Source organism: Stylophora pistillata, chromosome 13 (assembly GCF_964205215.1).
Source record: "Stylophora pistillata chromosome 13, jaStyPist1.2, whole genome shotgun sequence".
Classification (NCBI taxonomy): Eukaryota; Metazoa; Cnidaria; class Anthozoa; order Scleractinia; family Pocilloporidae; genus Stylophora; species Stylophora pistillata.
Window position 1 is genome coordinate 19,954,115 of NC_142531.1, and position 15,000 is coordinate 19,969,114.

The window sequence follows — 15,000 nt, forward strand, 5'->3', positions numbered from 1 at the left end:
CGGGGATTCCAGGTTGTACGACTGTTTTGGTCACTGGTCAGTACCTTGTTTTGGAAAATACAAGTACGGAATATTATACATTCAGGACAGCAAGTTCTAGTGTTTCTTCCAATCAAGGGCTACCGAGCTACGAGCTTTCACTGAAAATCAGCGAAAAGCAATAATCCACTACCCACATTGAAAAAAAGTGGAAACACGGGGCGCGAGTAAGCGCGCGTTCAGTTATGGTATCGTTTGGGGACCCGCAAGAAGTTAAAAACAAATGCGTGTGCACCGTGCGCGCATGCCTTCCAAAGCGCAGGTATTAGAGCGGTTGTTTGATAGATAGATAGATAGTTTATTATCAAAAACCTTGCAGCCACAGGCTGAATTACGTTTGATTTACAATAAAATATATACTACAAAAAATACATGGCTAAGAAGAACTAATTAAAAAGACAAAAATATATAATTAAGAGAAAAACAATATTACATCATTGCTTTATGGACATAGTGATGGATAAAACTATTTCGAGTACGAATGGTGTGGAGGCGCCGTGTAGTAAAAGAGTGCTGACTCCTTAAATTGACTTCGCACTCATTCTTGGGAGGTAGTAAGCTATAGAGCTTGTGCGAGGGATTAGACAGGATGGAATTAAAAAGCTTATCACATAAGAACTCGCGGCGGTTGTGTAAGGGAACTAGACCAGTCAAAAGAAGCGCCTCATTGTACGAACAATCTGGATAGATAATACGTAAAGCTCGCCTTTGACATCTCTCAAGATCTACTGAAAGGTATTGCGGGAGGCTATGATGATAAACAGGGCATGCATATTCAGTGACAGGCCTAATACAAGTCAAATAGAAGAGCAAAAGTTCCTCCGACTTGACCTGTGCACGCTTAAGCTGACGCAAAAAATACAGGCGCTTGTTTACTTTCTTTACAACTTCGGATACGTGATTATTCCACGTGAGATCGCAAGATATCTGCAAACCTAAGATCTTTGCTTGCTCTACACACTCTAAGTCCTGATCATTAACCTTAATTGGATCAAAGTTCTTTCTAGAGTGACTGAATGTTATGCGCAGTTCCTTGCACTTGGTTTCATTTAATTGGAACTTGTCAGCAGAAGCTTGCGTCGCGAGTTCGTCAACCGCTTGTTGGACTTTGCTGACCTCAGACTTCATGACTGTTTCAGAAATAGTGGAGTCATCGACATATTTCCACATGTCTGTACCCGGGATGATGAGGTCGTTTATCATAATAGTAAATAACCAGGGGCCAAGTTTTGTGCCCTGTGGGACCCCTGATGGGATGGCCCCCCACTCCGAGTAACAGTCCTGACTAAGTTTAACACGCTGTCGGCGACAGGACAGAAAGTCCACTATCCAGTCAATTATTCCGCTTGGAAGATCGTATGAAATGAGCTTCTGAACTAGGATCTGATGGTCAATGAGGTCAAACGCCTTGCGGAAGTCAAAGAGGATGGTTCTGACAGTTGCACCGTTCCCATCCGTAGCACTAAGCCATGAGTGGACCATGCTTATTAGTGCTTGTGTCGTACTGGAACCTGGCACAGTCCCAAACTGCCGTACATCCACTTTCGCCAACACAACAGGCTTGAGGAAACTCTCCACGACGAAATCTTCAGCAACCTTAGAAAGCACGGGAGTTAGGGATATTGGACGTAGATGTTTGTTTACATCGTGTATTGGATTCTGCTTTGGTACTGGAGTGATGTTAGCGTCCTTCCAAGACTGAGGCAACCGTGCTTCCTTAAACGAACAGTTAAGGATATCAGTCACAGGTAGTGCTAGTAAATCTGCATTCTCTTTAAGAAGCCAACCGGGGATTCCGTCCGGACCGGTTGCCTTAGTTGGATTTAAGGCGGATAGCTTCTTTAAAACAGAGAATTCTGATACCTGGAAAGCACTCTCCTGGTCAGAGTTGGTTGAGGTGTTAGGTGAAAGGGGGGTGAAGACGCGCATAGGAGCCAAGAACGCCTGGTTGATGGTGTTAGCAATGTCTATCGTGCTTGGAGGCGAACCTCTCTGACCACAATCAATATGTTGGTAGAGGGTAGCTGGATTAACGCCTCTAGAAGCTGCGTCTGACATACCACTGAGCTTCTTTACCTCACGCCACCAAACTGCGGGTTTACAGTCCTTCAGATGTTCAACCTTGGAGTTATAGAACTTTGCACGGCATGCTTTCCTCTCACGATTAACGCGGTTTCGTAGGGTGCGGTACTGCTCCTGGTCGCCTTGAGCGAGGGCCTTTTGGCGGCTGTGAATGAGACCCTTCAATTGTTGATTGACCCAGGGCGGCTCGTTGGTTTGTACCGACTTAGACTTCAGGGGGAGGAGAATGTCCATTCCGGTCTTAACTATGGTCTCCAGCATTTCCACTTTGCCCTTGCAAGAATCTTTACTATCGATAAGTGTCTTAACGTCCACATTTCCAAGATACGTGCGCATAGCCATACGCGTTGTAGGCCGTAAGTCCCTCGATTTCACGATAAGTTTAGTTCTTAGTTGTTGGGAACGCACGAGCGGCTGAACTTCTACAGAAAAATGATCGGACAAACCGAGAGCAGGGCGCTGGATCGGAGGGGCATAGAACTCCTTCACATTTGTTAACACCGGATCTAAGGTATTTCTGCCGCGAGTTGGAAAGGTAACGATTTGCTTCAAATTAAAGCCGTTACTAAGGCGCGAAGATTTCTTTAACAGAGTTTTATTGAAGTCACCAAGTAAAATTATCCCGCAGCCAGGAAAGCGAGCCTCAACCAAAGATAAACAGTTATACAAATAATCCAGCATAGGCGGATCCGCGGCGCTCGGAGAATGATAAACAACTCCAACAATAATGCTGGTAATGCCCCTTGGGAGACGCGAAGGCCGTATTTGAGTCCAAACAACTTCAAACTTCCTATCCATAATGTCCTCAATGATCTTGAATTGGATAGACTCTTTAATGTACAGACACACTCCCCCATGCACTGCTTCAGTTCGATCTCGGCGGATCACGTTATAGCCAGAAATAGCGACAATATTATTGTCAATGTGGTCTTTGAGCCAAGTCTCTGTTATGCATACGAGGTCGAAATCTGCATAATGGACGATTTCACGGACTTCATCTATTTTCGGCGCCAGTGACATGACGTTGGAGAGAAAGAACGACGGCATGAATAGCTTTGATGACTTTGCAGGTTCGGCTTTAGATGGTGTAGGTGGAATAGCGAGAAGGTTGGCGTTATTACAGTATTTGTGACTGGACTTCAAACGGTAGGGGCCATGGTTGGCTGACCTTGGTGAAATAACTGCAATATGGCGGTGACGATAAACTTCTCGCTCCTTCACTTGTCGTCCAGCTCTGGTACCGCGATAAGATGGCCATTTCCCACTATGAAATCGAAGAAAACCAAAAGAGGGGCGAACCTGGACCATTTTGCGGCAGCAGATATAACATTTAAGGCAATAAAATTCAAAAATTACGGAAGCAGATGAAACCTCGTGCTGCCTTGAAAGGCGCATACATTAACCAACCAATGCTCGCTGGATACAATTCTTGTACTGTGACAGACGTTCTGCAAAGATATATGCACTCAAAAAGATCATACATTTATTCATTTATTGGCCACAGCCGCCACAGGTCAAGTGGCCTTTCGTGGCTACGCCAGGTTAAAGAGGGTGCGCCAGTTACGCCAAGTATTGCCTTCATCATTCGCTTCAGTGCGCCAACATCTTGTCGATCGCACGCCGGTACGCCGAAAAATTTTAAAACCCACGCCGAAGATCTTCGGCGTAACCTAAACTAAATGCACCCTGGGCTGTCAGAAGTGTCTCTATAACCTTGTGGTTTGGCACTTTTGGAGCAGAGCTTCATATCACTCGAAACACATGGTGCCTTTGAATCAGAGGTTCCTAAAAAAAATAGGAATGCAATTGTGAGTTCTGCTGCCAGAGCCTTGCTTGAATCAAATTTAGATATTATTTTCATTAAAAGTTTCAAAATACTACTATATTGGCAGCGGTGGGATTCGAACCCACGCCATCGAAATGACTGGTGCCTTAAACCAGCGCCTTAGACCACTCGGCCACGCTACCGTCTACACATTAAAAGAGATGACACCTTTGTTTAACACATGACTTGGCTTACACTTTGTCCTTATTTTCTTTTTTCTACAGTCGGTGGACAAAGTTCTCATGGTGGTACGTGAAGAACCACTGCTAGAGTTTCACTGTAAGCAAATGGACCATTTCGTTGGCCTTCACTTTTCAAACAATTTCCACTTTGCGCTGATGATACACCTTGTGAAGGGTATAGCACTGTTTCTTTAATTACAATTTTTCTAAAATTTGTTGGCGTGTTTGATTTGCTATTGTGTCAGTAGAAGGAGGGCTCTTTTACATTTGTCAACTTGTGCCCAGGATTAGTAATGTTTTCCAAAACTGAGGAACTTAATGAAAGCAGTAACACGAACGCTATGCCTTACAGTTACTGGTCAGTTAAAACTGGTGAAATAGTTTTTATCCACTGAATCTGTTTTCTGCTTAATTTTTGTTGGAGTATATCATCCCCAGGCCACCTCTTCGGCTCGTATTCGCATCCTGAACTTGATGTATAACATCACTAGCAAACGGAAGACAAGGCAGGTATGGATTGGAAAAGGCTAATTGCAACTTAATGTCGAAAACAAACTGGGATTGCAGTAGATTTTTCTTCATTTGCTCTGTGAGTGGTATGAGGAATTCGTGCTACCCTTTCAACCAAGGAGATGCCGGAAAATTTTGTTGTTACAATAATTGTAGAAATTGTCACGCGCTTATTGGTCGAGAACCATTGTCAATAAGGTTACGGATCATGAAAATGACGTGTCGTGTCACGCAATGCGCGCGCGCGTGATTTTCCGAAAACTTAAATAAAATCATACTTTTATTGTAAAAACAAATTGACGTCAATATTTTAACTAATCACATCTTGGTCACGTGTGTCTTCCGGCGCTTCTTAAAGTTTGTTTGTTTTAAATTTGAGTTCCCATTTACTCCTTGTGACATTTTCCTTAGCTCTAATTGGCTTGTTGTTTTTACGAAACGCGCCTCGTTTTGCTGCGTTACCCTCTAAATCTCAACATCCGAGTGCATATTCTCCATACTTTCCGGTTTAATCTTCTTAATTTCCTTTGGAACTGAGAAAAAGAAGTTCAAAGCACTTAGGAGCTTATTTAGTTGGCGATCATTTTTTTAACTTCTCATGACCTCATTGGTTGATTCAGCTGTGATACGGTAAGGAGAAATTAGATGCTGGCCATTCTTAGGGATTCTAAGGGCAATAGCTCTTCACTGTCATTTGTATTGTAGCATGTCACTGCAGTCTGTTGAAATGACGCTTGATACAGTCAGCGTAAGGGAACTGATGACACTTTAATTTCCTTGCAGTCGTGGTTCTTTTATAGTCAACAAAGAAAATCTTGCATATTTGGCTGGTAAGTTAAAGGACTGACAAAGTGTTCCTTACTGCAGAGGAATGCCTAATGTTAAACTGGGCGAAGTCGCCAAAGATTTTTGCTTCTTGGTAGAATTCGCCTAAAGTTTTTATTTTCGACTTTGTAATTCGTTTTGTTTTACTTCCTCCCCAGTTATCCTTTTTCACTCGGGGTTAATCATTGCTTCTTTTCTGTTTTTTTTTTTTATTATCGTACCGAACTTTTATTTCTATTCTCCTTCAAGCTGAAGTTAGTTTTGGTCTGTGCAAAAGTTGTCTTGCAAAGATTCTGTGAATTGCAAAAGTCCTGAAAACTTGGTAGAACTTATGTTCTCTTGAAATAAAACCTCGAAAATACCTTGTCATAGAAAAAATAAAAGCATATGAGCTGAAGGTAGCCCCTGACGCGTTTAGGCGCCTTTTTTTCGGGGGTGGGGAGGACGAAAACTACTCATTAAAAAGTTCAATCACATTTAGTTTTCTAACTTGACTACGGAAGATTGTTTGACTTTGATTCTTCGTAGCTTTGTTACCCGTATCTGAGGAAGTTCGCTCTAGCCTGCGCCTGGATGCCAAAAAAGAGCCAGACAGCCCCACCCTGAATTTTCCAGGCAAACTTGACGGCAGTCTCTCCGGAAGCGTAACGTCCTTGAATACGGAGCACCAAGTGTCCATAGTGATTACAGTTGATGACAGTACTAGTGACGAGGCCTTTGTTTGCCCCTCGGAATGTCGAAACATGCTCTTGGATCCAAGCATTGTGAACGACAATCAGACTCAAGCTTTGGTGCTGACCGCCCTGGTAAGGTTGTTTGGATAATTTCGGAATGACGTCCCTGAGGGTGAATTGATTTAGAACAACTTTCAATTGAGTTTCGAAAAGTGTTTCGGGATTGCTTTGGTTTTGCTTCATAGAAACGTTCAATCGATCGTCAAGAAACCGACATAACGAAATCACACAGACCAATCAGAACAGAGGTTATTTCATTATTGTTAAAGAAGGATTTGTTGAAATATTACTCGTTTTCCCGCAATGGAAGTCCATTGAAGGGTGACTGAGCAGGGCTGTTGGTGGCATTCGGAAAGTGTATACACAGAGTTTTTGTAGGAGGTCAAACGAGCTGTATGTGTGGGCGAGTTTCCGCTAACAGAGAGACCCTAGTTTTATTGATTCAAGTTGTTGGTTTCTTGATAGGCAATGCTGCTTGAGCACGTCACTGGAGATGTAGAGTCACGGTATTTGTACCAGGTATTAGCGGAGGCTAGCTTGGTATTCCCTGGAGTTTTCCCTGTCATGTGAGTACTCTAATTATTAAATAGTCCTTATCAGCTGCTCATATGCATTTCCAAGGCACACTAGAACGTCGCTAACCCTCTATTTTCATACTTGTAATTTTACGATACTAGAGCGTTTCCCAGCGAATAAGTCATGAGAAATACATCTTGATATGACACCAAATTTTCTACACTAATTCAAAAGGTATTCCAAGCTGGCGAGCGATGTGAGTGCGTAGGAGGTCCGCGAAAGGTTTTTAGTGTCAGACCCCTCACAGACCTCGCGCATGCTTTACCGGCCACCCATGCTGCAACCATAATGAAAGCCTTCTCGCAGGCTCTAATCATCAGCTTTCCAAAATTAGCTACTGCCTGTTATCTACCAATTGTTTCATTTGCCCGCTAACGAATCTCGAAACTAAAAACTAGTTACCTAGTTTATTTTTTGTTTTTGATAGAGTAGTTAATTACCACCCCACATAATAGAGAAGAGAAAAACATTCTAGCTAATTTTTTTTTTGTTCTTGTGCAGTTATAATCTCTTAGACTCGGATCTATCCATTGTGCTCGGCCATTCTGATGATGTAGCCACTCTGAAAGCGATACAGACAATCGTACATTCAATGAGCGCTGTAAAGCTAAACGACGATCCTGTTATGAAGTCAAGCTATCTATCAAGTAAGTGAAAATCAAAGTACAGCTGAACTGTATGCAATGACGTTTAATTTCCAGGTGATGTGGAACTAAGAGGTACAAAAAATAATTTTAATTATAGGTCATGAAGTCTCTGTTTTTAATGTGAGGAAGTTATTTGTTTTTCCCGCGTAAACATGATGGCTTCGTGTACGACTTTAATTCCTCGTCTTCCAAGGCGTAAAAGAAAACAAAGACTAATTTGTCTGCGTTTTTGCTCTTTCAGCATTTGGATTTTCCGGATTCAGTCGCTTCACGAAGTTTAAGGTAGGCATTTTGTACTGCTGCGATTTTGCTCACAGTGACCTTTGTGTTTAAGATTAGCTTTGAAACTACTTTTAAGGGTCTTACAAGATGTAGTTCATTTCCAGTGATCGTGGAAACGAAAAAATGCGAATCTCCCTCGAGAATTCAAACCTCAGACCTTCACATTTCGCAGTCCTATGGTTTACCACCGAGACACAGAGAACTCTATGTTGAGCTAGGCAATTAGAAGGTTCACATTAAACAAGGGTCCTGTATTCTGCTAGGATCTAGACCTTTGTGCGGGTAAAAGATCCATGTTATTAATTTTCGCAGGAGCAAAGCGGTCAGGCAAGCCGTGCGCAGCTCTTTGTAAAGTTCTTGGAAGCTGTAGTAGAGGTGTATGGTGTACCCCTGACCGATTAAAAAACACAGCGTTCAGGTTCTGTGGCGTCTGTCAAACCAATACTTCTCAGCTCTAGCACTGAGGACCTGAGGGTGGCGTCTTCCTCGTCTTCTCTGTCTTCTTCCCTTAGTTCTCTGTCTGGTGCTGCACCCGGTAAGCACCTTTTTATTCCGTTGCCGTTCAAGCGCTCATCTTCGTCATGCCGGGCGAAAAAGGCCGATAAGGAATCTCCGAAATTCCGACGGAACTGGTCCACCAGGGGAACACGAAGTCCCTCCACTGGGAAAGTTATGAAGTGATTAGTTTGTCAAAAATCTGTGGGGTGTCACGGGCCAAGGTGCGAGACAGGGGATCCATATCATCGAGGGAACATTTCTCGATTGATTATCAAGTTCTGGCAACAAATACTAAACGACGAGTCTTAAGGAGAATTTGCATATTGGCTTAAGGCCTGAAAACGAGTTTGAAAGAGTTGGCTGGATATACCATGAGCCCTGTTCGACTCGGATTCATTTGTCTTGCAAGCCGCAGTTCTACGTGGACTCCTCCTTCCAAGAGGTTTAATTTTCATCCTGACATTACGCAGGAGTAACCGAGAGAAACCAAACAGTGCACTTAAAATCATTTTTGGCTCGCTTTGAGTTTTCTACCTTATTGATACTAACTTCTGCATGACTTCATTTTGCTATTTCAGAAAAATCACGAGATCGAGTTCAATCGAAATATCGGTTGACGCAAAAAATAGCAACGCAAAATTTTATGTCCTGTTACAAAATAATTTTCAAGTCCTTACTTCACTGAGCATACGGTCCACAATTTGTGTCACAAGCACAGTCAATTTCTTTAAACGGGCCTTTAGAAGGTCGACTGTTGTTCGTGGTCAAAAACGATCATTTTGTTCGTACTGTTCAGTATAGTGTTTTTGTGGGCACAGTTAAAAGCCGTGGGAAACTAAAACGATAGTATCGAATTCTCGCTTTTCGCCAAAACTAGTTCCATTTACCGTGGTGGTAAATGGAACAATTTTTCGTGCCCAATTTTTCGCAATATTTTATTCTCGCATATTCCATTTTTAGTGAGAAAATGAGTGACTGCGAAAAATTGGTAGCTTTTCCGTTCATTGATTTTTGTCTAATGCGACATTTCTCAGAACTTGAGAGTTCTGTTTACTCAAGAGTTCAATTCAAAACTGACCGCTGTACTGGTATGGCGTTCTTGAAGTAGATAACTCTTGGAGCATTGGTTGCCATACCCATTCCGACTTAGTTACTCTCCGATTTCCAGAGTAGATTACTCGACACAACGACACGACATCACCATTATATAATTCCGCGCGTTCTATCTCTTTAATTCCCACGGGTAATTCGCTTGTTACACCTCGTAACAATCTCTCTTTATTACCAAACAAATATGGTAAGGGGAATACAGCCGGAGAATCGGCTCCAGCATTAGAAGCAGATGAAGCAACTTATCTTGCAATTAAACGAATATTATGGGAGTGATTTTAAAGAAAATGACGAACCTGTCGTTCTCAGCTGAGATATTCTGGCGATATTCTCTGATGAGAATATCGCCAACCCCTTATACTCCCACGAGTGACCAAGACAGAATTTCTCCTAACGATATCCATACAAGATCGAGTAGAAAAGTGATGAGAATATACAAAAATACCAATTAGAGGATTTAGTTGATCCAATACCAAATTCACATTATAAGAATTGTATGGTAGAAAGAAAAGAGAATTGCTAATGAGATCTTGGGAGCGAGAGGCGGTTGACGCTATAATTTATTTGTAAATATTACAATCCCTTGGAATGCAAATGCTTTATAAAACTGGCGCCACACTGGTTTGTGGACGCGATATGAACGTGAAAGCGGATGAGACCTTGTTTTAGAAATTTTACAATCTTTAATTAGAGTTGTAAATAAAATCATTGAAATTTGCAACATTGTATTGTGTTTTATACAAAGCAGTTTTGTTTTTGTTCACGAGGGTATATATAATACGATGTGCGCGCACTATCAAGGCTGATTTTCACGAACTACGGAGTCAATTTTTTTTTAGTTTTGCTGGTGTGTACGTGCGCTTCTCACGGGCGACAGGAAGCATGCAGGCGTTTTGCGACCAGGTTTCCTAAATGTTGCAGCAGGCATGCTATCGTTATTCGCGCAAAAGAACCGGCCCTGGTTGCTAGAAGTTTGAGAAACGCTAGCCAGTGGATAAATCTGTATCCGGTGGAAAGCGAAGTACGTTTTGCTATCACTTATCCGCAGGATAGCGATTTATCCGTTAGTTAGCGTCATCCGCCTTTTGTACAACTGGGTCCTGATGAAAAGAAGTAATTTGTATCCCAGGGCCCGGTTGTTCAGAGAGCGGTTAATGCTATCCAACGGATAAATCGCTACCCGGCGGATGAGTGTTACCAAAACGTACTGCGCTATCAACCGGAGAAAGATTTATCTAGTGGATGGCGTTAACCATCCTTCGAACAACCGGGGCCAGAATGTGACTAAAAGGTGAGACAATAGCCTAGTTCACCAGATACTTATTCAATATCTTGGAGACAGGAAACACAGACATAGAAAAGAAACACCGACAAAATAAGGCGCGCGCACTTCAAATCACAACGCATTGCCAAGTAGGTTGCTATCAAACTTTATGTCACTTTCACAAAATAACACGATAACTGTTTTCCTTCCAGTTAAGGTTAACACTAAAATGGGAAACTGTTTTACGGCGATATTTTCAGACAAATCAGTGGAAAACGATACGAAAATGGACAAAAGGGTTGAAAGTGAAGAATCAGATCAAATACCCTCTGTTGCAATCGATAAGAAGCCTGCTCCAAGTATTGTTTCGTTTCAGTCTGAACTGGAGTTTAGTGTAAGGGGTTCATTCGCTACGGTTGATGTCGACGGGAATGACGAATCCTCGTCGTCTGGGACATTCTTGTTTGATTCGGAAGATGAGTGTGAGGTCTCCCAACCACAAGAAGAGGCTTTAAATGGTGAAGATCAGTGAAAGAAGAGGGCAATAATACCCGAGACTTAGCCATAGCGAGACTGCACTCTCATACCTCACACAGAACAACGAAGCCCATCAAAAGAGAAGAAAAGGCCAAAAGAAAGCCACGACGATTTCTGAGAAAGAAACGCGGGAGCCAAGGTGAAAAGATACAAACCGACAAAGTGCGACTCATAAAGAGGGTTAAAGATGGAGTTAGGAGAAAGGCGTCGCACAACAATGACAGTGGCTGTCCAGTCTTGCCACCTGAGAAAATTGTTACGCGAATTTTTAACGAGGATGCGGAAGACTGTTCTGACAGCAGACTGGATGATGGCGCTAGCAAGTGTAGCTCTGTAAGTACCCGGCCATCTACTGCCACTTTTTGGGACCGTGATAATACCCTGAGTGAAGATATCCCAGAAACAAGCAGTGGCCATCACTTCAGAGAGGTTCCGTCAGCCCAGGAAAGGATGAGCGTAATAAAGACAAGGACGTGTGCCGCGAGCTCATTAGGCACCTCAACTACAATGACAGATAATCACGGAAAGGTGGAAACCAAAAATGGGTACATGGGTTGGGTTCCAAGACTTGCAGCTGTCACGCCATGGTATAGCTCTACATCTTCTGAGGAAGATCTGTGGGGACCAAGATTTCGTCATCCTTATAGGAGGGTAGTCTCCCTCGCAGCCGTTTTTTAGTCTCGTCACGCAACGCTCCTCCCCACAAACGGTTGCTCACATTCGAACAACATTCCTTTCCCTTTGTTGTCTTTGCACCAATAAGATCACTGACATCGTTTCTTATGTGACCAATCAGAACACAAGAGATTGTAATCAATATCGTTTTTCCCGCGTTTTCAAATTCTGCATTTGTTCGTAGTTTCTTGAAGGAGCGGGAAACGCCGAAGAAGGTTTTGCAAAGTGATCGTTGCTTTATTTGTTCCACTTGAGTTGAGAAAAAAGAAAAAATTTATGTCTTTGGAAAAAGTTTTTTTTTGATTTTCCGGCGATTATTAGCTCCTGTCTGGATGTGAACGTGAGCTGCTATTCAGCGACCAGCGAGTTGTCAGTTTGTAAAGCTTGCAACCGACGATTGATGAAGTTCAAAAAGGCCTTTGATCATCTTGAAGAACTCAAAGATGAATTGAAGGGAATCTTCAAGGATCGCGAACTTCCCAGAACGAAGCGCTTATTGAACGTTGAGAGCGACGGTGGAGATATCCAAGCTTCGTGCCGTGGGAAAATGATGATTGGTCGAAATCCTGAATGGAATGCAGTTCGAATGTGAACAGCCTTTTCTGGGGGAGTTATTCGCCTGGCGTGACGACTCCGGAAATGGCTACAGAGCAGTCTAATAGAGGAAGCAAGTCAACCACTACGGAAGCACAAAACGAGCTCCTAATGATGGCAGGAACACCTCCCTCTGCCAACTCATGAGATAGTGCTAGTACTTTAGTAGAGTCTCAAAAATCCAGCGCTAGTTGTAACGAAAATGATGTTTCCCAAACGCCTAAAGATCAGAGGATTGAAAAGAATTGTTCTACAGCACAATCTTCCAGTTCTGCTTCTTCTTCATGGAACAGTACATCCAACTGAAAATAATACGCCGAGAGGAAAAGCTCGGAGAGTGTATGCAACATGCAGAAAGGTGTAGGGTCACGTGTGTGGTTCCGATTTAAAAATTACAAAATTACTCTGCAGTAAGAAACTGGTGCAAAGCCCTGGGGCCATTCACTTTGGGGTTAACTGAAGTGTGCATGGGGGACAATTTGCATAGAGGATATTTGTCTGACGCTCGATACTCTTTCGCCTCTTAAAAGAAGCATTAAGAACGAAGCTTTTCCATAAATTTCTGAAACTATACATTTAAATGATGAGTTGCAACAAATTTTAATCTGATTATCAAAGAAAAATAGCATCCAATATTTATTTCCTTAATTTCCTTAATTGTTTCCCTTTGAGTTGTTTGTCCCCTTAGGTGTCTCCGTTGATGGCGTGTAAATGGTAGCGTGGCCGAGTGGTCTAAGGCGCTGGTTTTAGGCACCAGTCATTTCGATGGCGTGGGTTCGAATCCCACCGCTGCCAATATAGTTTCACTTTTTACATAAGTTTTCTGTACCAATCGCATAACTTAGTGAAGGAAAACCAATGCATGCAATCGTTGATTACTATTAACATTTTAAATATTAAGTTATTCTGACGAAGTTATTACTTCTCTGTTCTAGACCATTTATCCCTCCGTTCAAAGGACAATTTGGGGAAATGTGGGTAAAGTAACCGAGTTGCTGGAGACAGTCCTTGACTGCTTCATTAAGGTAGCTTATGACACTCTCTCTCTCTCTCTCTCTCTCTCTCTCTCTCTCTCTCTCTCTCTCTCTCTCTCTCTCTCTCTCTCTTTTCTTTTAAATTTTATGAATGAGGGATTGTATGGGTAAACGTTTTTGTCAGACTCCAATGATAACGTCTCATAACTAGAGTTATTTATGCACGTACTAGTAAATAAACAAACTTGGTAACATAAAGATTTGGGAGGTTTTCGACAGATAGTCGTTGCGAAGTAGACATTTATGTTATTCGAAAACAAAAAGTCTCTCAAGTCTCTTTTGTAGCGACAAACGGTTCTGCCCACAAAAAAGCGTTGTTTGTCTTTGAACCCTAATTCTTGGAAACCCGCAATACATATATTGCTCTAAATCATTCTGAATACTAGTTACACTTACCAGGCATGAAAAGTGGAAGCAACCAAAAGCAAACTGTCAAGGAACCTCAATTCCTTTTTATGATTTGCTTTTGGTCAACTCCAAATACTAAGTGGTAACATCTGGGTGCGTTTGTTTTTGGAGGGGGTGGGGGTGGGTGGTTGAAGAGGGGGGCTGGCGAGGAATTATCGATCAAGGTCCATTTCTGCGCAAATGCGTTCCTACCCCTCCCCTGATAAAACAACGGTCAACTGATAACAAGATAGGGTTGTCGATGGGTTAGGGAGGGGTAGGTGCGCAGTTTCTTAGACGCTGATGTTGAACCTGAAAATGTAATTTCTGACGTTTGAGTGACATGGGAACGAATTAGTCAGAAATTAATATTCTGACGGCACGTTGAAGAGGTTCGAGTGGCATCGCGGTAGTTTCGGATTATTTAATCGTTTCGCGGGAAATTAAGTCATTCTAGGTCGGTCAGTCTTAGGTTTTACCACTTTCTTTTTTCTTGTTTAATGTAATTTTGTTTACAACTCTCTGTAAAATGTCACCACTTTCATTGAATTTTCTGTGTGATTAGTAGTGTATTCAGGTCTATTTTAATTACCCTTTCCTCGGGGTACAGTGCTGTTGCATTAGATGAGGAATACGTTTCCACATATTTTTTGGCGACTTCTAAAGAGTGGTTTTTTATAGTGGTTTTTCGTATCTGGCGTAGCATAGGCTATTTTGTATAACCCTTTAGTTTCAGTAAATACTTCCAGTACATTGTAGATTCTAGTAGGATGCGTATACTACAAGGCTGGCTGACTCATCCTAAATAAACTTTCCCATTGACTATCTTGCCTGAGTGTAGTCGGAATTATACATTCTCTGCCTTTGTTGTACACTGAGGTCACGTTTCAAGCGTAAATGGTCCCAACATCTCTTGACTTTGTCTATCTTATTGGATATGTCTTAATGATTTTGTTATCTTTCAGGCCAGTGCCACAGGAGGGCTGGGTTCTGTAAAGGCAGAAGTGATGGCAGATACTGCAGTAGCTTTGGCGTCAGCTAAAATGCAAATTGTGTCACGCAAGGTCATTGGAAGGCTCGACACTGTAACGCATTCTCCTTCGGTGACTTGATTTGGTCATTGTAGATATGAAAACTCGACGTAAAATTCTCTAACTATTTGTCAGAACCGGCTTACTAGACTGTTCCATCCGTGAATA

The 15,000-nt window shown here is 42.3% G+C and overlaps 1 protein-coding gene and 2 non-coding genes across 3 annotated transcripts; 2 read left to right on the forward strand and 1 right to left on the reverse strand.

The window, feature by feature from the left end:
- Window positions 1-4,007: 4,007 nt before the first annotated feature.
- Trnal-aag (transfer RNA leucine (anticodon AAG)) lies at window positions 4,008-4,089 on the reverse strand. The gene has a single exon. It is a non-coding gene; the product is annotated as a tRNA-Leu (tRNA).
- Window positions 4,090-5,913: 1,824 nt separating this feature from the next.
- LOC148718089 (neurofibromin-like) lies at window positions 5,914-8,699 on the forward strand. The gene is made up of 5 exons (XM_088742128.1): window positions 5,914-6,269; window positions 6,663-6,763; window positions 7,275-7,420; window positions 7,662-7,702; window positions 8,015-8,699. The coding sequence occupies exons 1-5, from the start codon at window positions 6,207-6,209 to the stop codon at window positions 8,102-8,104; spliced, it is 441 nt and encodes a 146-aa protein (XP_088598254.1). The 5' UTR covers window positions 5,914-6,206; the 3' UTR covers window positions 8,105-8,699.
- Window positions 8,700-13,093: 4,394 nt separating this feature from the next.
- Trnal-uag (transfer RNA leucine (anticodon UAG)) lies at window positions 13,094-13,175 on the forward strand. Its single transcript has one exon. It is a non-coding gene; the product is annotated as a tRNA-Leu (tRNA).
- The last annotated feature ends 1,825 nt before the right edge of the window (window positions 13,176-15,000 follow it).